The sequence below is a fragment of the Apodemus sylvaticus genome, chromosome 1, assembly GCF_947179515.1.
Source record: "Apodemus sylvaticus chromosome 1, mApoSyl1.1, whole genome shotgun sequence".
Taxonomy (NCBI): Eukaryota; Metazoa; Chordata; class Mammalia; order Rodentia; family Muridae; genus Apodemus; species Apodemus sylvaticus.
The window spans coordinates 94,508,496-94,533,747 of record NC_067472.1 but is presented as its reverse complement, the minus strand read 5'-3'; the positions used below and the strand labels follow the sequence as shown (position 1 = coordinate 94,533,747).

At 47.1% G+C, this 25,252-nt stretch overlaps 1 protein-coding gene across 1 annotated transcript in view; it reads right to left on the bottom strand.

Moving 5' to 3' along the window:
• Nucleotides 1–25,252, bottom strand: part of Galnt18 (polypeptide N-acetylgalactosaminyltransferase 18) — a 304,421-nt gene that overhangs the window by 6,231 nt on the left and 272,938 nt on the right. Inside the window, exon 10 of the mRNA XM_052201130.1 lies at nucleotides 7,302–7,466. Coding sequence (XP_052057090.1) covers nucleotides 7,302–7,466 — 165 coding nt within the window. The remainder of the gene's footprint in view (nucleotides 1–7,301; nucleotides 7,467–25,252) is intronic.

Sequence of the window (25,252 nt, the reverse complement as noted above, 5' to 3'; positions counted from 1 at the left end):
CAGAGGAAGCATTGGTAAAAGGGAGGAGATGATGCACAGTAGTGAGGGCAGGGCTCCGAACGCTGGCTTTCGGTCCAAGAGGCAGAGCTAATACTTCCTAGGTCTGATCTACATGCTAAGCAGGCCATTCTGGGTTCTGGGCGGGGCTAAGTGGGAAGGAAGGAAGGATGCTGGGACCTGTGCTAGCAGACTCTTGTCCTAATCCCAGGGGCTCAGCCTGCAGCTCTGGGCAGTTTCTTGACTCTGGAGCTGGGGCTGGAAGCTGAGATCTGAGCCTTTCTCTCTCCATGTAGGGTCCTGCTGCTTGTTCAGTTTACCAGTCCAGCCATCAAAATTATTTGTGTAATACTTACAACTGCAGGATCTACAAACACACAATACTTTTAATTAAAGAATTTAAATAAGGGCAATTAAACCTGGCAGGAGAGAAGCCACAGCACACAGAGGGCTTAATTGGAATGGAAACCAAATTAAATATGGAAGAAGCCATTAAACTTCCAAAGCGGAAGTTGAATGTATAGGAGGAAGAATACTAATAATGGTTCCTAGAGCCAGTCCCTGCTGCTGTCCTGATTTTCCTTTCAGATCCCTCTGAAGGAGTGACTACAAAGGGCCCAAGCAGAAACAAGGAAGAGATGACTTTTTCTCAGGCCTTGGTCATGTGACCTCAGGAGTGATCACATCACATGGGGAATGGCTGAGACATTCTGGGCTTCTTTCTATCATCTCGTTTACCATCTCGGACCACACAAGATCTTAGCACAGAGGATTATGGATACCGGGACACATGGCAGTCATCAGCCACGCAACCCTCAGGCACAGACCTCTCTACCATAGTTTCCACACGTGTGTGTCAGATGGTGGCTAGGTGTGGGTCAGATAGTATTAAACAATCCTCCCCCTACTTGGGAGGTGCATGCTGGGGTCTCTCTCACTGTAGCTCTCAGAGGTAGAGATGAAGGCTTTTTTTTTATTATTATTTCATAAAACTAGAGACTGAGGCTGAGAGGTTTCGGTGCTAGCTCAGAGTCTTGTGGTTAGCAACTATTGGGACCAGGATTGAAGCCCAGGAGTTATCTACTGGAGAGGAGATTCACCAGAGTGCCCGGGAAACTCAACCACTACCCTGTTTCAGATTCAGTAGGTCTCAGACATGGCTTGAAAATGTCCCAAGTGCTGTCCTAATAGCAGTGCTGGTGTGGGTCCAGCTTTCAGGGATCAGCAGCATTTGTGACCCTGTTTAGGAAAAGCCTGGCTTGCATCCATGGGCAAGAGCTTCTGGGATGCCTGGGCTGGCTTTCCTTGTAGTGCAGTGTCTATCTGAAGTCAAGTGTGTACCAGATCCTAGATCCTGGATTCACAGGCTCTGTCTCCCTGGGAGCTCCTACTCCACCTTCCTTGCTAATGAATTTTCCAAAAGGCAAGCGGCCCTATGGGTCCTGGGCTTTAAGCTCAGCAAGTTGAGGAGTTTCTGGGTTAAGTATTTAATGATTGGTAATCAAATACTTCAAAGCTTGGGCAGGACATTAGGCCTAGTTACAGAAACCCCAAGATTAGGTGTTTTGTAGAGTAAAGTGATCTTTGTGTAGTATGAATATTCAACACTTACTGTGTTCAATACGAGTTCAGTGTTTTCTTCCTTCAAGGGGCTCACCCAGGCCTAAGCAGGATTCTTCCTGGGATTTACTGTGTGAGGCCACTGACTGAAGATGGGTTTTTGCAACATCAAGTAAGCAAGGACAGGTAGAAAGGAGTCCAGAGACACAAGCGGCTGGGGAGCTGGCCAAGATGGTGGTGATACTGTCCATTCACACACTCCTGAGCCAGCAGGGAGGCCTCAGCCTCAAATTCCCACTCACAGGTTTCCTGGACAAAGACAGAGCCATCCCGGTATTTGGACTCTTGAGACAGCGTCCCTGTGTCTGACTTCTAACAACTACTTAACTTGTCTGTGCCTCAGTTTCCTCATCTCAGCAGGTGCCTCATCTCCCTGCCATGGTTCCAAAGTATTACTAACTAAAGGTTAGCACAGTGCCTGCCATATTCTAAACACTATATAAATATTTGATTCATTTTAAAATCCCATGCAGTTCTGGGGAGCTGAGCAGTCACATCTGCCCGGGCCCTGTTCGCTGCAGGAAGAGAAGGAAGAAGAAAATGCTGATTGCTCTAATTTTAAAAATAACTAAGAAAACAGGCTCTAAACAAAGCATTGTCTGTCACTGGGAACCGGACGGTCCCACTTACACCCTGTCCTACCACCTGGAAATGAAAAGTTGCTTTATCCCAGAGCCATAATAAAACACCCTTTCTTTTCAGCACAAAAGGTCCCCAAGGCTAGATGTGCTGAGAGTGCTTGGGGCAGAGCTGGGCAGAGTCCAGGGCTCCTCCTCCCCTGGGTGGAGGACACTCGGGAAGGTTAGAAGTGCCTCTGGGAAGTATGCCTGTGCATAGCTTTTGTTTTAACTGCAGAATATTTGTCTCCTATCAGGTTATCACATCAGACCCCAGAATGCTCTTTCACTAATGCTATACCCCAGAGTTTTAGTATGTTCTTCAAATCCTAGGCTGACGGGAACTCTCAGAAGACTGAAAGCTGTACACTTAATTAATAAGAATTTATCATACCAGGGGATGGGCAGTTTGGAGATTTCTTTAATGGGTCTGGGGATTAGGAGTTAGAAAACACCTAGAAAGCAACAAACACCTACTGTTTCCTGTGTTAAAGAGGTTTCAGTGTGTGGCTAGAAGTGATGGCTATTTGGAGAAGAGGCACCTTACCAGCTTCAAATCCAGAGCCAGGGGTCATTATGGATTATGAATATATCCCACTCCGACTTCTGCCCAGTCACTATCACTAATCCATCACTGTGACCAATGGAGCACTGATATGTCTCGCAAAGTGCCCCCCCCAACAGCTCTCTCCATGGCTACCAAATCCTCCAAGCTGTCCTGGAGATGATGGAACAGCCTCTTGCTTACTCGACCCCCTACCTCACCTCTTCTCCACCCAGGTGCCAGGAGTGTCTTCCCTAGCTCACCAGGGATGCTGCTATGGTTTAGACAAGGTTTGTCTTTTTTCGGCAACATCTGTGTCCTGGCCATAGTAGTGTTGCAGTGATGGGCACTTTAAGAGGTAGGGCCTATTTGGAGGTCCTTAGGTCACTGAGGACCTTGTCCTCTGTGGAACCCTTGTTTCTCATAAAAAATATGTTCATGTTGGTTCTCATGAAAACATGTTATTACCAAAGGTAGCCTGAGCTCCATTTTATTGTGAGTTCCCATCTCTCAATTTGGTGATGCCACACCCTTCAGGAGGCCATCAATGGAGCTGAGTTGACCTAGAACTGTAAATTCAACAATCCCTTCTCACTAAAGTAATGGAAATTAACTACCACAGCTTAAGAGCTTCCCTAGACCCTCCCTAAAGTAAGGGAAATTAACTACCACAGTTTAAGAGCTTCCCTAGACCCTCCCTTTGCCTGGTGAAATCTAAACTAGGGTGTGTCTCTCACACACACACTCACACACACACTCACACACACACACACACGAGTGCACCTGAACCATCACACTCTGAACTCTACCTACTCCATACAGTAGACAGATCTTCTGAAAAGATGCTCGGTTTTGTTGTCTTTGCCTAGGTGGAGCTTCTGTTTGGGGTGCACTCTTCCCTTCTGACATCTAGGAACTATCTCTATAAGCTTTTAAGAGCCAGATCAAACAAATCACATACATTCGTCCATTCTTGAGTTTTGCACACGGAACCAGTCACCCCAGGCTTCCAGAGCTCTGTTCAGCCCTTGGTTTCTACTCTCATCAGCCTGTTTTGTTGTGTGTTTACACGCCCATGAGCTCCTTGAGGGCAGAGGCCGTGTCTGATTCACATCTGCATCCCTCCCCGCCAAACCCCTGTGCTCAATAAATGTTTGATGAATGACTGAAAGAAAGAACGTTCATCATCAGAGAATTGCTCATCAGAGCCCTGTACATCAGCATTGCCAGGAGATGTTTTCATCAAATGTGGCTTCAGAATGTCAGCATCTCAGTTCAGCCAGAAGCATTAGAAATTCAAAAGGGCTTGTAGAGGTTAGAGGGGGCACAAACTGTTTGTTAAACAGGAAAGCAAGGTATGAGATGGAATGGAGATATGCAAATGTGTGTGTGTGTGTGTGTGTGTGCATGTGTGTGTGTGTAAAACCTAAGAGAATACCACTGATTTATTTTTAAATTAATTCAGGGTGTCTGTGAAGTTTAAATGTGGTCCTCAGGAGAGTAAATAATGCATACTTTGAAACCAGAAAAGTGATTCCAAATGTAGCCTGAGAAATCTCCTTCCTGCTTAGCTTCTGTAGCAGAACATTCTAGTTTGTCGGGTCACTGCATTATTTGCAAACATTAAAATACATTACAAGAAAATTACCCTGAGCACAAGATGATGTGTGTGTGTGCATGTCACAAGACAGGGCTTCTCAATGACCCTGGTGCTCACCGATTCAGCCAGGCTGGCTAGTCTCCCAGCTCTGGGATGATGAGCCGACACCACACACTCATTTGCTTGTTTATTTTTATATGGGTCTTCATGCGTTCACTGAGTATCAAACTTAGGTCTTCATGCGTTCGAGGCAAGTGTTTTACTGACTGAGCTATCTCCCAAGCTTAAGCACAAGACTTTAATCATTTAAGAGGCTCCAGGGTTGCTTTGGCCTTGTGAGTAGTAACCCTTTGTCAGGGAGCAGTGGACGGATGGATTCCAGGTCTCCTGCTTAATATCGATCATTGTACATCAAATAGTCATTATTGAATAGTGAATGAGAAGGGGCTGTGCTGGGTTTGCAAACTAGGAATTTAGAGATATTATTTCCACATAGTTCCATTTGGCTGAGGGGTCAGAGATGTGGTTGCCAGAGTACCTGGGGAGTTTTAATTAGACATGTGCTAAAGTGGCGAGAACTGCCTGGTCCCAGAGTGCAACACAACAGCACTGTCTGCTTGGCTGGTCAATGAGTCCATTCAGGTAGGAGTCCCGTGGGGCTACGAGACTACATTATGAAATGGAGGAAGGAGAGAGATCACTGGGAGACAGTTTTGTCTTGAGGTTGAGGCTCACAGACAGACAGACAGAGCTGTCTACCTGCTGTCTCCAGAGTTGCTTTTCAAAGCCCGAAAAGGTATCTGGGAGATTAGGTTAAACAGAATAGTCACATTTGGGCGATGCCATGTCTCCAGGGCCCAGCACCCTTCTGCTGGCCTGTGACTCCTATAGATTATGGCAAGACAGCCCCAAAGCAGCTGTCTCCACACTTTCAGGGAGGCAAGGTATATGCTCACCTACACTGGGGCTCAGCCACACCTGCAAACACAATTAGCCCAAGGATTAAAGTCTGACACCCTTGGGTCAGTCTCAGATGCTGCCTGGGCAGTGGCCTTGAGGCAGGACAGGATCCTGAGGGCCCCCAAGGTTGTGGTGCAGAGAGAGTTGAGAATATCTAACTTTCAAACTGTATTTCGGTCACCTGCTAATTCTTCATCCCGTCTCTTTCTCTTTCTAGAAACTTCTAACCCAGCTCCTCAGTCTCCAATAGAGGGGGCTTTTGAAAGCCCAGATTTAAATGTGCCCTGTGGCTGAACAGCCTCCCACTTCCTTATAGCCTCTGTGATGAGGCCCAGTGTCCCTTCCAGACCTTGCTGTGACATCTTCCTTGTGAGGCTCAGGCCACACTCAGTGGAGTATTGACCCGGTGTAGGGTTGGATGGCTCAGCTTCTGGCTCATGCTGTGTCCTCTATCAGATGGAACACTTGCGATGTCCCAGTATCCTAGCTTCTGAAAAGCCACCAGTCCTGTGCTACCCATTTCTTAACCCCCTGAGCTATTCCAAGCCAAACGTAGGGGTCCAGCAGGCCTAGCAGAATGTAGCAGGAGTGGCTTCCTTGGACTGTGGAGACTGTCAAAGGCCCTGAAATCTCAGGCATGAATCTGTCTTCATCCTACCAGTGTCAGCCCCACTCACTTCCCAGGGAATATCTTCCCCCTTTTTGTCCCTAACCCATAAGCTTGCTTTGTTCCTGGTCTGGGACAGAAAATAGCTATATTTTCCCACACACCCAGACCTCAGAATCTTCCTCAACCACACCATGCTGAGCCTCTTCTGTCTGTGAACTTGAGGGAAGGAAGCTCCATTCTGCATCCCTCTGGGACACATGGCTAGCAGGGGACAGGACCAGTATCTGTCCATGTACAGTGTTGATCAGCAACAGGGTATGTCTGGGGAACCTAGGGTTTCAATAGGCCATAAAGTAGGAAGAAACAAATGCCACGCCCCGGCCCCAACCCTAGCCTTCTGGGCACCACTTCCAATGCCATGGCACGATTAGAAGTGTAAAAAGGAGTTTCAGGAGGTTTTATGGGCAGCAGTGGGCATGGTGCATGTGTTGGCAGCTATTCTTCCTGGAAGTAAGGTGTGACAATGGTTGGCAAGGCTCCATGATGGGGACTAACAAAGTCTCTGGTCCCTGTTTCTTTTCATCAAACCCATCACACTTTGCAGGCCTACCTGACCTGCACCCAGAGCTGCCGAAGCACCCTCTACCTGCCTGTGAGGAACGCGCGTGGTTCCCTATAAACCTTCCTGGCTCCGACTCTCATTCCTAGTCTCTAACTAGACCTTAAATCTATGACCTTGATTTGAGCTTGCTATTTAGTACTGACCTCCGCTACTCAAGACAAGGAAGGCGCTCTTGAATACACCCAGTTCCTACATGCAGATGACAGAATGAAACACGGCCCATTACAGCACCCTCCACCCCATGCATGGGAGAGTGATTCGATCAAAGTCAGCCCCACCCACACCAACACCCTTCTTCCTTATGGTGTTCCAACAACAGTCTGGAAAGGTTGAATGATGGCTTCAGCCACTTAGTCTCCTGAATGTTGACAGTTGCCCTTGCCTGACTCTGTTCAGGTCCCCAGGTGCCCCTGAGTTCTAGGACCTTTTGGGATCCTTGCTATCTAGAAGGCCAGCACTCCCATCCACAGGCAGAAACTGACCCTAACAGCAGACTTCCTGTAGTGGGGAGCTCTTAGGGCAGAGTCCATAGAAAACTTGGTGTTTGAATCCAGAGATGCTATCCCAAAGTGAGATGGCCAAGGACAAGTAGAATGTTAAATATGAGCCTCCAAACTGATGGTAACCAGGGAAAGAAAGGACGCTCCATGGTCACTGGTATGGGGATTGCCCTTTACAAATGGTCCAGACACTGCCCTGAGGAGGAGCCCCGTGGCTACGGTGATGTCTACCTGGGAGAACTGCCAGTGTAGCTTCATCCTTTTGGCCTTGGCGTAACTGCACTCGATGAGTCGTGGCCGGCTGTTGACGTCCACCAGACACCGGTTGTCATCATCATCAACAGTGGGGCTCAGGACACCCACGTGGATATGCTGGCTGCTTGTGTAGTACACATTCTGGGGGGTGAAGAGAAGTGGTGAAAGGTCAAATGTCAATGGCCAGAGAAATGGCGGTTAAGTGCCCATTGTCACGGGCTAGCTGGCAAAGAGTACTTGGTGAAGAAAGATCCCTTATTTTTATATCCAGTGACTTGCAGACTTTCAACTGGGACAGGGGACAGCAAAAAACCCTTTCAACTTTCAAGTGGAGAGCATTTGGTCCACATGTAGAATGGAGACAAAACTTTCAAGAAATAAAACTTGCCCTCACTGCACGGCACACTCCATTTTCTATTCTATTCCTGCATTGAAAAACATTGGCCATAACCTTTTAAATTGATTTTACCACCCACAGCTTTGAAAGTACCTCTTGAATCCATTATGTGTAGACTCGCTGACTTCCTTCATAAATATTTTGTGCCAGATACTGCATTTGGCCAAGAGACACAAAGCACGAAGGCTCAGGCCCTGCCTTTGGGGAGCATCCAGTATTGGGGGGCTGGGAAGTAAAGGACAGAATTTCCATCTCCACTAAGAGTGCACACAGCAGGGGCTAGGAAGCATTGTGAAGGGGCAGATGGCTCACTTTCAGCCTTGAGGGTTACTGGGGAAGCCTCAGGTCTACCCACCTGTGCAATGAGCACTCACAGCTATGCCTACACTGAAGGGATGCTGAGAAATCCAGCAAAGAAGGGTGAGCCAATGAGGCTGCAGAGACAGGCCTCAGCGACTCAGGAGTCTGTCTCAGAAAGTCACACCATACATGCCCTGCTTCCAGCGATGAGTATATCACAATATGTGAAATACCACCTAGCAGGGAAGCTCACTGGAGTCTCAGCACCAAGATTCCTACTAAAGCAGCCTTGGCCTGAGGTTTACAAAATCACCTTTTTTTCCCCCCTCCCACTCTGGTCTTCCATCAATTCGTTAGCAAACTATTAGCAAAACCCAACTAGAGGCCAGAGAAGTCATTGAATCATAGTACAGAGTAGCCTCTCTGGGTAGGAAGAAGTAGGTGGAGACAGGGGGACAAGTATTATGACCCAATCTAGCCCTCTAATGTCATCTTACAGCTCATCAGCTTACTAATCCAGGGACGAAGACATTAAAATCACTGGCCTTACTGATTGCTCTCATTTCAGGGTAAAGGATGATAATGACCAAATTTCTCAGCAGAGGTCAAAGGTGCTGTACCCAGCTCAACATGAATATGTAACGAGAACATAGGAGACCAGGACACTTTCTTTGTCAAGCCAGCATGGTTGATCTCTGAGTTTCGAGGTGAGCCCAAGGTTGTTCACTTTGTGCCTGGGTTGCTAGGCTGCACCAAGGAAAGCTGAGGACCGGTTGAGAATTCTAGTTTATTGGACTTGAGGAAGAATTTGACACAGGTAGGATTTAGAGGCTTCAACAGTTGTGCAGTTAATCATCACATTTATCCATTCATCCAAATAAGAAATCAATCTTCAAGTTGAGTTCTGGGTATACGGAGGTGAGGAAGCGGTTGTCCTGGTGTGGCCAAAGCACAGCTAAATCTAGGAGACTGGGTGGGATGGCTAATCTCAATCTTCTCTGTCAACTGTGTGGGATTTGGAATTACCCTTCTGGATGTGTGTCTGTGATGGAGTCCCATGGAGACTTAACTGGGAAGGGAGACCCACCCTGGAATCCCAGGCTGGGAATAAGAAAGAGACAGCAAGCTGTGCAGCAGCTTCCGTCTCTCTGCTTCCTGACCCTGGGCAGGATGACCAGTTGCCTCATGTTTCCTCAGTCATGGTGTCCGTGCCCTGACAGGCTGCAGCCTCTTACCATGCGCCACAGTTAACTCCCATTCCTTGAGTTGTTTCTTGCCAGGCTTTGCCACAGCAACAAAAGATAATGAACAAGCCAGCCACACACCAGGAAGCAATGTCACTAAGTCCACTGACGTGGCATGTGAGCTGCCCCTGCTCCTCTCTGCCTTGCTCAACTCTTTCACCTTTGAGCCAGAAACAAAAAAATCATCAGCTCCCAAGGCCTTTCCTGAATGTGTAAAAGTGCACGGCCTTAGCCTGCCACCTGTGTTTTCTCCAGAGAGTAAGACAGCTGTTTAGGCCCTTAAGTCTAAAGCCAAATGACCTAAAGCAAGAGAGCTCTCGGTGGTCACTGCGGAAACCAGGATAGGCTCAGAAGCAGGACCTGCAAAAGAAGGACTGCCAGGGACCAGCCACTCTTCTCCCTTCCTGCCTCTGGTCCTCAGGGCCTGCCTCTCCTCATTTTCGGGGCGGGGTCCACAGACACAAATTGGCCACCTAGGCAATAGCTGAAATCACTTTTATCCACTTAGCTGCTCTAAAGTGCCTGGGGAGATGCTTTGAGAGGTGTGTGTGCACTCACTAGCTGCCACAGCTGTCACCAGTGCTGCTTATTGCAACAGAGTCTCAGAAGATTGTAATAGAGGCAGACAGTTGTTTGTCACTTAAAAAGCCAACAATCAGTGGAACCAGAAGGCAGGTGAAGCACGCACGGTGATGGCTTTGGCAAGAAAGACTCCCTCTGGTCTTCCCTTGGACATCTCAGAAGCCCAGCCAGTAGCACTCCAAGTCAGTAAATGGCCTGAACACATAAAACAGGGAATGATTCTGTGCAAGATACCCTAGTTCAATGCCCACAGGCCCAGCAAGCATGGCCACACTTCCAGAGCAATGAGAGGCTTTGAAAGTTGAAGCAAGAAGTGGTTTAGAGCTGTGGTCTCCAGTGGGGGCTAAGGGGATAGTTCTGCTTACCAGGGCCCATTTGGGATGCTGAGCAGAAACCTTTTAGTTATGACTTAGAGACGGAGAGGTTCCTGGCACCCAGGGGTAGAGTACATAGTACCCCTTAGTAAACTTAAACTGCCTGGCTCAAAATCTCAGGAGGATCCTTGTCAGGAGTTCCTGGTTTCGACTTCTAATAGTCAAGCTGAAATACCTGTGCTTGTACTATACCAGATCAGAAGGGGCTCACACCATCTATCTCATTTAACCTGACTAGGGCTATGGGTCAGGCACAGGGTCTGAGTACCACATATCACAATTAGGAACACAGTGCTTCTGGTTTTAGAGCTTTAAAGGGATTTTTACAATATCACCCTATGCATTCATAAAGAATTATCTTGGAGATGGGACCCAAGTCTTAACACAAGGTTTATGATTCATACATACCTTATTCATATTGTCTAAAGGTGACTCTATATGCAATTACCTCTCATAGAAGGCCAGGCTTGGGATTTTCTATGTGAGTACTCAAAAAAGTTTCAGATCAGTCTCTGAGAGACTAAAACCACCAACCAAAGAACATACATGGGCTGGACCTAGGCCTCCCCACACATATGTAGCAGATGTGAAGTTTGGTCTTCATGTGGGTCCTGAACAAGTGGAGTAGGGGCTATCCCAACAGCTGTTTCCTGTCTGTGGAATATGTTCTTCTAGCCAGGCTGCCTTGCCTGTTCTCAGTGGGAGAGGATGAGCTTAGCTTCACAGAGACTTGAAGTGCCAGGGTGGGGGGGGAAGGGGGAGTTCCCTGGGGAGACCCATCCACTCAGAGGAGAAGGGGAACAGGAGGATGGGGGAAGGATTGTGGGAGGAGGTGACCGGGAGGGAGGACAGTGAGCAGGATATAAAGTGAATAAATAAATAAATTAAATAATAAAATTAAATTTTAAAAAGTTTCAGATCATGGGACATTTCAGATTTTGAATTTCTACCTGTATTACCCCTATTTAGCAGATAAAGGACTGAGGCAGATTAAGTTATTTGAGAGGAATTACATGATATGTCCAAAGTCCCACATCAGTGACTAGCAGCTATGATTTAAACTGTAGTCTGACTTCTGAGCCAGGCCGAGGACCATTCACATCCCCCATCTAGTAGGCTGGAAGGTGCCAGAGAGTGCCAGGAGACTGGCCTCCACATGGTCCTACGGAACCGCCTTGGGGTCTGGACTGTGTACTAGCATAGGAGAGCCCCCTTACTAAAAGACCAATAGCACGCAGCCGCCAGGAGTGCTGAGACAGCAGCACCTTGACAGTAACTGTCAGAGGCAGAGGCAGACTGTTATCCTGTAACCCTCAGGGCCACAGAAATGATACCCTAGCCACCAGCTCCTCTCCAGATGTAATGATGGATCGAATGCCTTCTTCTCTCAGCCCTGTGCAGCTCCGCAGGGCTGCACACCTGACTGGCATTTTATTCTGGTGCTTGATGGGGAAAGAAAAATCACCTGGAACTCTGAGATCAAACATCTGGGTCTCAGGTCTCACACGAGTGGTGCTGTCACCTTCTCCAGGCCAGGTGATGAGCAGCTGAGCTGAAGACAGCCATGGAGTCCCTGGAGCACTGCCCACCATGTCGCTATCCTCAGCACCACAGGACCAAGGTTGGGCAAAGAACCCCTGAGGTGGGAGGATGGCCTTGCTTGAGTCCTTCACCTCTGACATGGCCATACCCAGCAGGATGTACTCGGACCCTGATACCAGATGTCTTAGTTAGGATTTCACTGCTGTGAGCAGACACCATGACCAAGGCAACTCTTCTAAGGACAGCATTTAATTAGGGCTAGCTTACAGGGTCAGAGGTTCAGTGCATTATTTCTGAGATGGGAGCATGGCAGCATCCAGGCAGGCATTACAGGGGAGGAGCTGAGAGTTCTACATCTTGTTCCAAAGACAAACAAGGGAACACTGGCTCCCAGGCAGCCTAGGACAAGCATCTTTAAGCCCTTGCCCACAGTGACACAGCTACTCCAACAAGGCCACACCTTCTAATGGTGCCATGCCCTGGGCCAAGCACACACAAACCATCACACCAGAGTTCCCATCCTGTAGGTATGCGTATGAGTCACAGTATCCATCCTTCACAGCTTTCTAAGGTCACTGACTGGCAGCTCTATCACAGGGAAGAGGAGGGGCATAGGAAGGGAGAGGGGAGAAGGAAAAAAACCCTCTTCTTGTGTGGGTTTATAAAGGCCTCTGCTAGATATCTCCATGCTCAAGGTTACTTTTCCATCTGTGAGGTCAGGGAAACAGGCTACATGCACTTTTGGGAAACAACCTGACAAGGTCTCGAGGAGGCCTCCTTCTCTTTTACTGCCTGGAGGATGTGCCCAGCTAGATTAGATTCCTAACAGTTCAAGGCCTACATCTCCCTTCTGTGGCTGGAAGCCCCGTGGTCCTCTTGCTCCTCCCCAGCCCTGGGTTGGAGCCGAGGCTCCATCTCTACCCAGTCCATCTCTCAGTGAGGTTGGCACAGCAGAACTTGGCTCCCGAGGGCCATTACAAACCCTTCCCTTCAAAGCCACCAACAGCACAGTCAGAACTACTCTGACCAGCTACTCCCCACTGTGTCCTGGGCATCAGAAAGGTCTCTGTGGTCACTATGGGTTGGAGCCTGGGCCCTACCCCAAACCTGTCTTGCAAATGGTTTTCTTTCTTACAATTCAGTGCCAGAAGATATTTTGTTGGAACACAAGTTTACAAAGACTTTAAATATATAGACTGAAAGCTGAGGCAGGTTTGGAGGTGACTTCTTGTAGTCTTAGCATGTAGGAGGCAGAGGCAAGTGGACCTCTGTGAGTTCAAAGCCAGCTGGAGCTATATAGTGAGACCTTGCAGGAGGCATCTCTCACCAGACACCATGGCTAGGCAAACCTTCCTTAGCTTTCACCCCGCCAAGCAGCGTTTGCAAACACTGGCTAAAAGGCTTCCTCTCCGTTCTGGCCTTCCACCTCTGGCATCCCTGGCCTTGGCCAATCTGCAAGTCTTCCAGCTTTCACATCCCCACTTTCAGACTTCATGCTATAGCCTCTATGGAAGTTCTAGAACCCTCCACACAAAGCAGGAATCTGGAGTGAACGTCCTTAATGACATATACTAGTCATGTTCCCCCTGCTTCAGAGACCCTGATCAACCAGGAAGGAGGGAAACAAAGGGTTACTTTCAAGTAACTTATAGTTCCAAAGGGACAGAGTCCATAATGGCAGGGAGGGCACAGAGCCGGAAGCTGGCTGGTCACATTTTCATTCTCACACAGGAAGCAGGGAGAGGAGTGGAAAGGGGGACACAGTCATAACCCTGAAAGCTCAGCCCTGGTGATACTTCCTGCAGCAAGGCTCCACCTCCTAAAGGTTCCTCACTCCCCCCAAACAATGCCACCAACTGGGGACCAAATGTTCAAATGCATAAGCTTACGGGGAACATTTCTCATTCATACCACCGCAAGACATAGATGCTTTTCTGGGCACAGCTTTAGTACTAGATCTCCTCCTATCACTGGGCACAGACTTTGGTGCCTTCGCCCTTATGCCCATTAGTGTTTCCTTGGCAAATGGTTGCTCTATGGATTCTATGCCCTTGAAATATAAGGTAGCTCAGAGACATGTAGCCTCTGGCATGGAAGGATATTAGTGGTATTTGGCTGACACCGGCCTGAGGTTGTAGATTGGAGTGGAATGGAAAAAGGGGAAAACCATGGTGAGATGCTCCCCACAATGTGTTCTAGAATCAGGGAAGAAAATAACTGTGTTTTCCTAGTTCTGGCATTACAGGGCTTAGGAGACACAGACTGCTTAAGACTATTTCTTTGGACACCTGGAAGGGATAGTCTGAAGACTACTGAAGACTGAGACAGATTGAGGAGTCAGCTCTCTCTGGGGTGGGCCACAAACCAGGGAGCCTCATGGTAGCAAGTTAAAATGAGGTAACTGAGGGGAGGGTCAAACTGTGGGCTGGCCATCTAACAGAATGATGACAAATGTGCAGTGTATGAAGCTAGAGGGTCCTCAAGATTCCAATGCCATCAAGCTAAGGGTCCTGCCCTTGCTGCACATCTCAGTCATCTGGGAGTGTAGTTAAAAGCTATAAGCTACTGACTTGGGAGTGGGGCTAGGTCTGGGGACTGTCATGGTTTGAATGTGAAACAGTCCCTGAAGGCACACATGTTTGAACAGTTGGTCCCCAGCTGGAGGAAGCTGCTCTAGAAGGTCTGGGAAACTTCAGGAGCTAGAGACTTGTTAGAGAAAGTGGGTCACTGGAGGCAGGGCTTGAAAAGGGTGAGCCCCACTTTTTTGCTTCCTGTTTCCTGTTCCGCCAAGCTATCATGAGTATAAAGGGTGAAGAGTCCAGGCTACACCCCCTCCCATGCATCTGCCATGTCTTTCTCTCCACTAGGAATTATGTTCCCGTAACCTCCCTTGCTTAAGAGTTTTCTGGCTCGGTGTCTGGCCACAGTGACAAGAAAGGCACCTAACACAGGGATATTCCAGAAGATTCTAGTGTGTAGCCAAGATAGAAAAGTAGCTGCATTTAAGGAAACCCTTGGGAGTGTAGACACAAAATCTAGGGGTAGTATGGTGAAGATGAAACCCCTAAGTGTGGCCACAGTGTCTCCAGAGCAGGAGCAAGACATTGACAGTGACTAGGGTCGCCACATGAGGGCATGTGACAGTACAGTGAGGACAGATGCTGCTCTCCCTTTTTGTGCCTATGGCCTCTCAGAGTCATGAGTCAGGCAAGCCACAGGCAAGGAGCTAAAACTGGCAGGGCTGGGGGAGGAGGGAGGACTTGGAGGCTTGCTTTACTCGATCTCAATTTATAGAGCAGTGCTGTGACATCCAGAAAATGTATTAGAAATGGGCTTTTTGTCCTATTTACTCAAGGATGAGCCAGAGGCCTCTGCAGACAGGGTGTGCTGATTTAAAGGTTTGGTTATTGGTCATTAATCCCTTGACACAGAGGTTCATTACTGTGCTCAGGGCCACAGTGCACTGCCAATAAATCAGGAATTGGGGGTGTGTCACTTCTAAAATGCCCTTACATCCACCAACCTCAGCACCAAGTCCATGCAGGGGAGAGAGACATGCACAGGCCTCAGTGCTATCTCCCGAAGTAGCAGCCAAGTGTGTGTAACCCAGCACACATACACACACCCCTTCCCTTCTACTCCATCTCATTTCTCCTGTGCATAGGTGACTTTAAGCTCACAAGTTTGTAGTGATGGACGGTCTTGTTCAACTTGGTGGTGACTCCCTTCTAGAATGTCAGGCTCCCAAAGCAGAGTGGAACTAGACATGCCCCTTCCGTGAGCTGCTTTACCACATGGAACAAGATGCCTAGAATAGTCTTCTGGTCAGGCTTGCAGCAGGGGCAGGGTAGAGTACAGTGATGGCCCAGGGCTGAGGTGATGCATTCCACCCAAGGAGGCCAGTGAGTGATGAGATTTAAGTACAGCCTAGAGTGGAATAATTTGCTCAGATCAAAGGCACAGAAGTGTACAACTCATGATTCTATCAGGTGGGGGTAATGTGGGAGAGTGATCCTGAAGACGGCACACAGCTTGCTGGTTGTCAGAGAGAGGTGGCGTGTGGCCGCGTGCTGTGCTCTGTTAACACATCTAAGGACCTACAAATTACCCATGGTGCCTAAAAAGCACTGCTGGGCTGCAGGTGACTTCGGAAGCACCTGCAGTTCTGTCTAGATTCTAGACAATGCCAGTTGTCCGTGTGTAGAGCACCAGGGAGGACAGTGGAACTGGTGGCTTTAAACTTGGGACTGAACAGAGAGGGCCAACCATGAAGCTTGGCTGCTGGTTCCCATTGTGAACCCAGGAGAGTGGCCAAGTGGCCCCGAAGCACTGCCACTGGGCTGGGATCATTAGCTTAGACTTACTGTTGTCAAATGCTCAAAATGGTCCCTCCTCCACAGAGTACCCTTGAATTCTCCTCCAATGTTACATATCCAATATCAAATATGTAGATGTGGCTTCTTGCATTAATAAAGTATACTAGAGACCCTTGAACTTTAACTTGGACATTCACCCAGACTTGTTCCCTGGTGCTTTCTTCATAATCCTTACTTCCTGACCGCCCCCCCCCCCCAGGGTCATTTTTCAGAGAACACAGTGGATGAATGACTCTCCCAGGACAAGAGTCTGACTATTTCCCCAAGGACACAGAGTGAGCTAGAGCGAACATTTATCTGCTCACCACCCCAGCAACAAGGAAGCTCTATCTCTTGCTGATACAACACTAATTTAAGAGCTTAGGTTGTTCCTAAGAAAGGTTATATGTCATATGCAAATTAGGCTAGCACAGACATGACCAGTTTTGACCACTATGATATACTCATATCTAATTAGGTTTCAGAGCTATAATGTGACTCACCACCCCATCTCTCTTGCTCTCTCTCTCCTCTCTCTCCATATATATATGTATACATATATGTATGTATATGTATATGTGTATGTGTATATGCAGATGCAGATGTAGATGTATATATAGATATATAAATATGATAGATGAATGTGCATAGATCATGTATATGGATTACATGCATGAGAGAGATTTATTAAGTTCAACTTTGGAGGTTTAAGCCCAAGATCTGGCAGACCCACTGCTGTAGACTCTGTTATTTGCTAGGTAATAATGATCAGGAAACAGAAAGAGTGACTGGGGACTCACAGCCTTTCTACCATGCCTAGGGGACTCTCACTAGGTCCCCTCTTCTACAAGTCCACTGCCACTATCCTGGGGACCAGCACTTTATCTCCTCCATTTTTGCCCTGGGACCTGGGCATCCCAGATGGATGAGGCTGACCCATGGTGACCTTAAAGCAAGCTCTGACTGCTAGAAACTCACCAGTTTCACCAGCCCATAGAAACTGACCCTAGATGAGGGGCACCATCAAATCTTAAAATATGGGACACTGACTTTGGAGCCAATAAGTTCACAGCAAGGAAACTGTCACTGGAGCCCATAAAGGTAATGATGGCTTCCAGATAGATTGATGACTCACAGATGAAGGGCAAGCTTTGTCCCCCCCCCCCAGCTGCTTTTGGCAAGATGGAGAAGGTTAGAGAAGAAATGGACATGTAGCATGGCTGAGAAATGTTTGTTACTCTGAGCCATGGAGATCCTGAGGTCATGTGTTACGGGGGCCATGACAAGCCTCGCTGATGGGCAGCCGTTCGGTTAAGCTCCCTCCTCCACAACACTGTGCAAAAATAGAGTTACCAAACAGAAAGCATGACCTTGGGAAAAGGTACAGGGAACACTGGAAGTACATGCCAAGGGGACTGAGATAATGTGGACAGGGGAAAGGGTTGATGGAGGAGACTCTGCCCGCATCTGCATTGCCTAGACTCCAGCCCCTGTTCCCACCTCCTTGATACAGATAATGCCTTCAGCTGTCATTCTCTCTGTTTGCTGCCTGTGAAAACAGGGCTAACTATGGCTATAGGGAAGTTGGCATGGGGGTAACTAGTGTCATATGCAAATTAGGCTAGCACAGACATGACCTTCAAGTTCAAATAGGTCCCCAGACTATAGCCAGCATCCTCTTGGGGCACTCGGGCAGCATCTGAGCTCTCTGTTCTCCCACAGACATCCCACTCACTGGTGCCCATGTGGCCCACGACCAGCCCTGTCCCCTATCCTGGAATTGTACCCCCCTCCTGTCCTCACTCATTCCCAACCTGGGATGTGCCTTGGTTTATTTCACTCTTTATTTGAATGCTGATCTCTTCCTCTGGTTCTTCCCCTTAGCCTCAAAATATGCCTGTTTACCGCTTTCCTTGGAAACAAAGCCAAGCCCACAGCTTTCTCAGCCCCGTAGTCCTCGACGGCCAGTCCTTCTCGTCATTTCTCCCAATCAGTGCTGGGCTCAAGAGGCCTACTCAACAGCTTGCCTCTTACCCACGTCCTACAGCAGAGGCATCATTGCCATGGCCTCCCAGGGGATATACAACTATGTATAGATCATGGTGGCTGGGACTCACACGTGAGTGGTCCTCAGATCCCATGTAGCAGGGTGAGCCTTGCCATCATAGAAAACCCCCAAAGGGGCAAGAAGGCAAATACTGGCCCACTCCACTTTGTGAACACCCCTTTAAAAGCTTTCACTAAGCTTCTATTTAGCCTTTTGTTTAATCCACACCTGTTAAGCATCTATGATGCCCTGGCCAAATAAAACTGAGTGACTTCTGAACAGCTTAGGCCATTCTGAGGATGGTAGAGATAACACATAGATGCCGATATTTTCTGTTGCCAGTTCTGTAAGAACTAAGAGTGGCGAATCCCTTTTCCTGCAGTGAAAATGTTATGAAATTTTCCTTTTTGGCGTCCTTCACCCAAGCCAACCTTACTCCCACACATGTAACTGCACTGAATAGTGTATTTTTTGAGCAAAGGAAAAATATAAAGCTGTCCTGGTGATTGATTTAGAAGGCCGGGCTCTACTTTAATTCCCAGCATATTAACACAGCACTGCCCTTGAGGGCTCTACCAAAGAGCTGCCCTTCCAGGGCTTGCCCGCAGCAGCCAGCAGGCTTTAGCAAAAGCACTGGGGACAAAGGCGCTGTGACAATGCAGTTAGCTGGGAAAATCAGATTGGAGAATTCGTTTACGCACATCATGTTGTCTCAGCACACTTCCTTAGGAACTTTCATAAAATGGCTTAGCATCTCCTTAAGCTTTCATGATACAGACACCATTCAGGCACACTCAGTGCTGCCAACCCTTCCTAAAGCACATAGGCTACTGACTTTGACTCCTTCTTTCTCAGATTCTCAACTGAAGGGAGCCCTAAAAATGTATGAAGTCACTTTGGTGGCATCTGAACCCTGCTGGTGATCAGGACTCTGTGGCAGTGATCCTGTACAATGGTAAACTGCTCCACCCAATATGTCAGTGGCATGGGCCAGATGTCAGCAGTGTATTAACCCACTTGCTGAGAGCCGACCATGGGTGCAGAGAGCATCAATATGCCCCTTAAAACTATGGAGGTTTCTACCCATTTCCTGCCCCAAATGGGAGACAGAGGTAGTCCTATCTCTACCCAACGGTCTCCCTGAGAGCAACATCCCCACAGGTCAGAAAGCTAGAAGACAGCATGGAGTCTGCTCTGAGCTTGGGCTCTACAGCAGAGAGGCTGGGTGACAGGCTAGGCTCTGCTAATTGGAATGGTTTATGTAATCACTGTGAACTGATTTCTATCTGATGAGAACAGAGTTCTAGAAACAAGCACTTCCAAGGGCTGTTGGGAATGCTGGCCTAGTAAAAAAAAAAAAAAGCGTTTTTAAAAGGTATTTGCAAAGAATGCACAGTAAATGAGCATGCACTCTATTGTCATTTTTATAATTATATTTAAATGTTAAAAACACTCATTGAAAGGTGGTTATGACTTAAGCAAGAGGACTTGAACAGGGTTGATGTTTTATCTAAGTGCTCAATTCTTATGCCCATTTTACAAATCAGGAAGCTAAGGCTCAGAGAGGTCAGGGGACTTGCCTAAGTGAACACAGCCAAATTAGGATCTAAAGCCAGCCCCTCTATATCACTGTATTCCCACATTGTCTCCATGGCTGAAGTCATCTGGGAAGCAAAGATCTGCAATGAAATGTGGGCAGGTGGCCAGAGACAGCAGCTCTCTGCTTAGGAACCGGAACACTGGGCAGTACGGTGCTGCTAATGACAGCCTGCTCCCAGCCTGTGGGAGTTTAATAAAAGTCATGCAAAACTTGCTGTTGATGACTCTAATTGCAGAGTTTGGACATGAAATGAAGAACATATGTGGCGTGAATAACAAATCAGGCAGCTCCTTTTTTAGACTGGGGCTGCAGGAAGAGCTCAGAGTTCACCATCATGCTGTGTGGAGAGAGGACCTGACACCGTGGTCTCACACCTGGGAGCCTCCGACAGCCCACTGCTCCCTGTGACCCCCTGTTTCCCAGCACTGAGCATCCCACCTGGGGTCTCTACTTCCTTAAGGGAATCATCAGGGAGAATTGTAGATGATGTACATTTTAAAGCAGAGGGCAGTTGAATACTTTCCTCACCCCCTGAGGAGGAACCAGACTCAGGTGGGATGGAGCTCAGGGGCAACCTCAGGCAACCTGGTGGTTGACTGTGACAGAAAGAGAAACCTGAGTGTCACCTGTGTCTCTGGGAGCAGTCAGAACAAAGATGCAGTGATAAGTGGTACCATAGCCAGGACTCCTCTTCCCAGTCTGGACAGGTTGCCTCTGGGTATGACTAAGCACTGTCATGAAGTTCTAGGACTTAATGGCCTCCTGGGAGGGGCATAGACTTGGGGACTTCTTTGCATCTTTGAACCATATGTGGATAGGCTGGCAAGGTACCGCTAAGATTTAATAAGCGGACATACAGAGTCGGAGATGGATATATAGTGATTATCTGTGTGTATATGTAAATTATGCACACCTATGTAAATATAAGTAAATAAAATAATGTAACAATATGTAGTTAGCATTTACTATGAGGCACGCTTCATTTTAAATCGGGAAGGAAGTCAGGAATTCTGTCAATGCCAAGTTAGAGATTGACTCAGCTGCAGAGCTGTGATTCACTGTGAATAGCAGAGTGGAGTGGGGTGGAGGGGAGGCAGAGGTTGGGTGGGTGCCTTGAGGTTAGCCTCCTTCCTTTCAGTGGACATTAAGCAAGGAGTGAGACTACAGGATGCATGAATCAGGAAACTCGTACATTCTGCCTCCCTGGAGGACAGAGCAAGAGAGCAAGCTTCTGGACTCTAGGTCCCAGGCCAGAAAGGCGAAGCGCCTGGTCTCCATGGACACTTTGGAGAGCTGCAAAGACATGGGAGGCAATTCCTATCCCATGCGTTTCAGAAAGGGATGTCACCGTCACAATCCCGTGTTCATAAATCAGAACATGATAGGGGTGCTGGCAACATCGACTCATTTGCCCCAGCCATCTCATGGTGTGGGCAGACTTGGGACAAGCATCTTGCTCTGTCTGATCCTGAGACCTACTCCTCTGTGTATCAGCCACTTCCCAGGGTCCTCTGTAGCTGGGAACACCCCTCAAACAACCTCTCCACACTAAGAACGTGGTTCTGTGGGAAGGCATTGAAGAATGATTATTAGAGGTAGTGGGAGAGTGAACCATCCTAGGGCCACTCTGGGGCCAGCCTATGTGACAGTCCTGAGTTACTTGCTCAACATTCTGCCTGAATGGTGGCCCTTGGGACTGTGTGTGCGGTGTAGACAATTCTCTCTAGGTTACTTACTGAATCTAGCAGAGATCGGTGTATTCAGCTGCAATTGTCATTTTTCCTCTTGCTATTATGGAGAAGGGGGAAGGATTATTTTTGGCACACAGCCTAAGGGATGTAGTTTATCACAGCAGGGAAGGCATGGTGGCTGGAGTGTGAAGTGGTTGGTCACATTGTACACACAGTCAGGAAGATGAGAGTGTACAGGAAGTGGGGCTGGGCTATAAAATCTGAAGGTTCACTCCCTCTGGAGAAGTTCTAACTTCTAAATGTTCCACATCCTTCCAAAATAGCACTACCAGCTGGGAAACAAGTCTTTAAACACGTGAGCCTATGGGTGACATTTCGAATTCAAGCCACAACAGCAATCAAATCTAGCAGGCCATTTGAGGCTTCCCCAGAGCAAAGCTCTGTGAGACCCTGAACTGCCAGGCATCAGCTGGTGCCCACTGACCAGGAGTCAGGGAGGGCACACTCTTTTGACAGGAGAGAGGCCTGGGGAAGATCTACAAACTGCACAGCCACTCTTTGCTAGAATTCTGTTTATTTATAGATAAAAGTCAAGGAGAAATGGAGACATCTGCCAAAGGTCTCTGACAAGTGCAAAGCCATTTAAATTCTTGGCACACAAAACAAAACTTTTCCAAGTGTCTTTGGGATGTTACATGAAAGGTCTGGAGATGCAAGCACAATCTGTAAGGTGTTTTTAATGCTCCCAAAGCCACTGGGGACATGGCTAAGTAGGGGAGGGGTGAGCATATCATTGTGACCCACTGGCAAATGGAAGTTTCTAGAAAGTTATCAGTAGATGATGAGATAAGAAATGTTTTCCATCTCCCTGACTGTCTGTCTGTCTGTCTATCTATCTATGCATCTATCTATCTATCTATCTATCTATCTATCTATCTATCTATCTATCTATGTATCTATCATTCAGGAGATATTTTCAAAATAGGGAAGGAGTGAGAGTGTCATTGTGACTCATTGGCAATGGAAACTTCTAGATAGTTCTCCATAGACAATGAAATAAGCAGTATTTTTTCATTTCCCATCCATCTATCTACCAAACAAACAAAAAACCAAACAACTCACTGATAATTGAAATAGGAACTCTTAAAAAGGAAGAAGAGGGCTTGAGTGGATGTAGCTCACTGACAGGGCATTTACCTTGGGTTCAATTCACAATACACATAAATAAATAAAAATTAAAACCAAAGAGGTAAGGACAAAAGAGCAATGAGACAAAGTCCATTTGCTCTTCCAGGCCTGGCTTAACTCTTCTTCAATACACTCCCTGACCTGACATGAAATTCTTCAGGTTAGAACAGATTTCTCTCAGCTCAGTTCTGTTCTTTACACCCTGAGTCAAAGCTTGTCCTGAAGCACTGATGTGGCAACTCAGAACTTCATAGACTTTCAGAGGAATTAAAATCCCTTTCACCTTTCTTCTATTGCCAAGAATGTGCCTTCCCAGAGGAGAAGCACTTTATCTTGATGCTGTCTCTGCGGTCTAAAAAACTTTGGCAGAGCAGATGAAAGAAATCCTCATAGTCTTCTTTGTTCTTTCTGACCCTACACACTCTCTGTGAAGTAATGATGTGTTTGGGGTTTCATCATGGAAGCTAATTGTCTGTGCCTGCCTTCCTCTTCCAGGCTGTGCACTCGGGCAAATAGCCTTTCTCTTTCCCAGTTCTTGGCAGAAAGCTCAGTGCATGTTCAGTGAATGGGTATGTGAATGAATGAGTGAGTGAATGAGTGATTAATTGGATGGAGTCTGTAGAGAGACCCCATTATTGTATTTTTCCCATTAGAAGAAATTTTCCAGACTGTTACACTAATTAGGGCTAATATTCTCAGTTATTTTGAGGATTGCTTAAAATTTGCTGCTAATTTAAATAAAATGGTTACATTTACTCATTAACCAATTAGCACCCTTCTCAGCAGCTTCACCTCACTAATTTGATTAGCTACATTATGCTTTCTCCTGCTCAGGGCCTTCCTGGAGACCTGGGAGTGTCACAACTCCATCAGAGTGATGTTTCCTTTTGAGGGTCTAGCCCAGCTGTGAGACCAGTTTCTCCGAGCACAGCTATCTCTTGGTCTCTAGTGTCTCTGGAGGCTCCTGGAATCCATTATAAGTCACTCTGTAAACATTCCTATCACTATGCCAAACGTACTTATCCTTCAAGGGAAAATACAACTTTTGGAAACATGATGACTTCATGAAAGACAACCTCTCTAATGTCTGAAGAGTGAATGAATTAAAAAAGAAGAGAAACTGAATATGAAAGTGGAAAAAAAGAGGAGGTCAAAGGTCTCCTTCCTCACCCTTAATAGCTGGTAACTGGTGATGCCATTGAGCAAGTCACTTCATGCTGAAGATACTCTTTTTCTTATTTTTCAGATGTAAAACAGATTAAGAAAATATCTAAATTGTTGTGATGGAGATAAGTCCTTCTGGGTACCCAGAAACCTGCACTTTCCCAACTCTGCAGTGAGATGGACCCATGTGACTCAGCCCAGCCAATGATCTAGAAAAGGAAGTTGTGTCAGGTGCTTCTTAGTCAAGGAAGTGAAAGACTCCCAGTCACACTGGAATAGAGCAAGCTCCTACCCCCAAATCTCTGAGGGTCAGTGTGAGGTGAAGTTGGTGTTAGAATCAGAGCTATGTTGAAAGCAGCCTAAGAAACCCCCAGGGTAGAGTCCTGGGACTCATCCCTCCTTGGCACCTCTTGGAAGGAACATACCCTGACTGCACATCGACCCTGGGCTTCTCCAGAGCTGGATATTTACACACTCTCTTTTATATGCTTCTTGGTCTGTGGCACTGGGTAAGGAAAGCTGCAAGAACTGAAGGAAAGACCATATTGTCATGTTGTCAGTCTACAAGAGTCATCAAGTTATGGATGATCTGAAGGACATTTGACCATCAGCAAACTTTAGAAAAGGTAAAGAAAATGATGACCTCGTCAAAAAATGATCTCAAAAAAAAAGTGCTTTGCCACTGAGCCTGGCACCCTGAGTTAGATTCCTATGACCCACAAAGTAGAAGGACATATGTGACTTCTAGAAAAAGTTGTTCTCTGTTCTCCACATGCACACACACATAAACACACACAGACACACAGACACACAAACACACTCCGCACACACAGAGAGACACACATACACACCTGGGGTATGTTAGTAAATAAATGTAATTTTAAAATAGAAAAATACCTAAGAACTAGAAATAACATAGATGTCCTTTTGATATCACACTGGGACATTGTTTAACAGGCCTGCTAAGAGCATGCAATTTTCTAAGAGTATTGTATCTGCCTCTGCCTGCACTCTTTACCTTCTGATTAACTCTCAGACACTACAGAGTTACACACCAATGCCTGGTTTTCTGCCTTGGTAGGAAAGGTCATTCTGAAGGCTATCATTGTATTTCCCTGTATGGCATTAACTACTTTGTGTCTGACCCATCCATCCTATTCTGACACCGCTTTATAGAAAATGCCTACAGACACATTTTCAGATGTACTTAGAATTGATCATTTTATAGGGTTAGCAAGAATGGGTCCACCCAGTGGGGCTGACTCTGTATCCATCTTCCTCTACAATGCTTGGCTATGGTTGGCTGAAACCAAGTCACAAAACTCAAATGATGGCACTTAGATAACACTTGAGAGAAAGGAACAAGCTTTCCCCTTGTATGGTGACCAGGTGAAGATTTAAAGCCAACATCAGGAAGGCCCTGTCTGTTGTCCCCCAGGATCA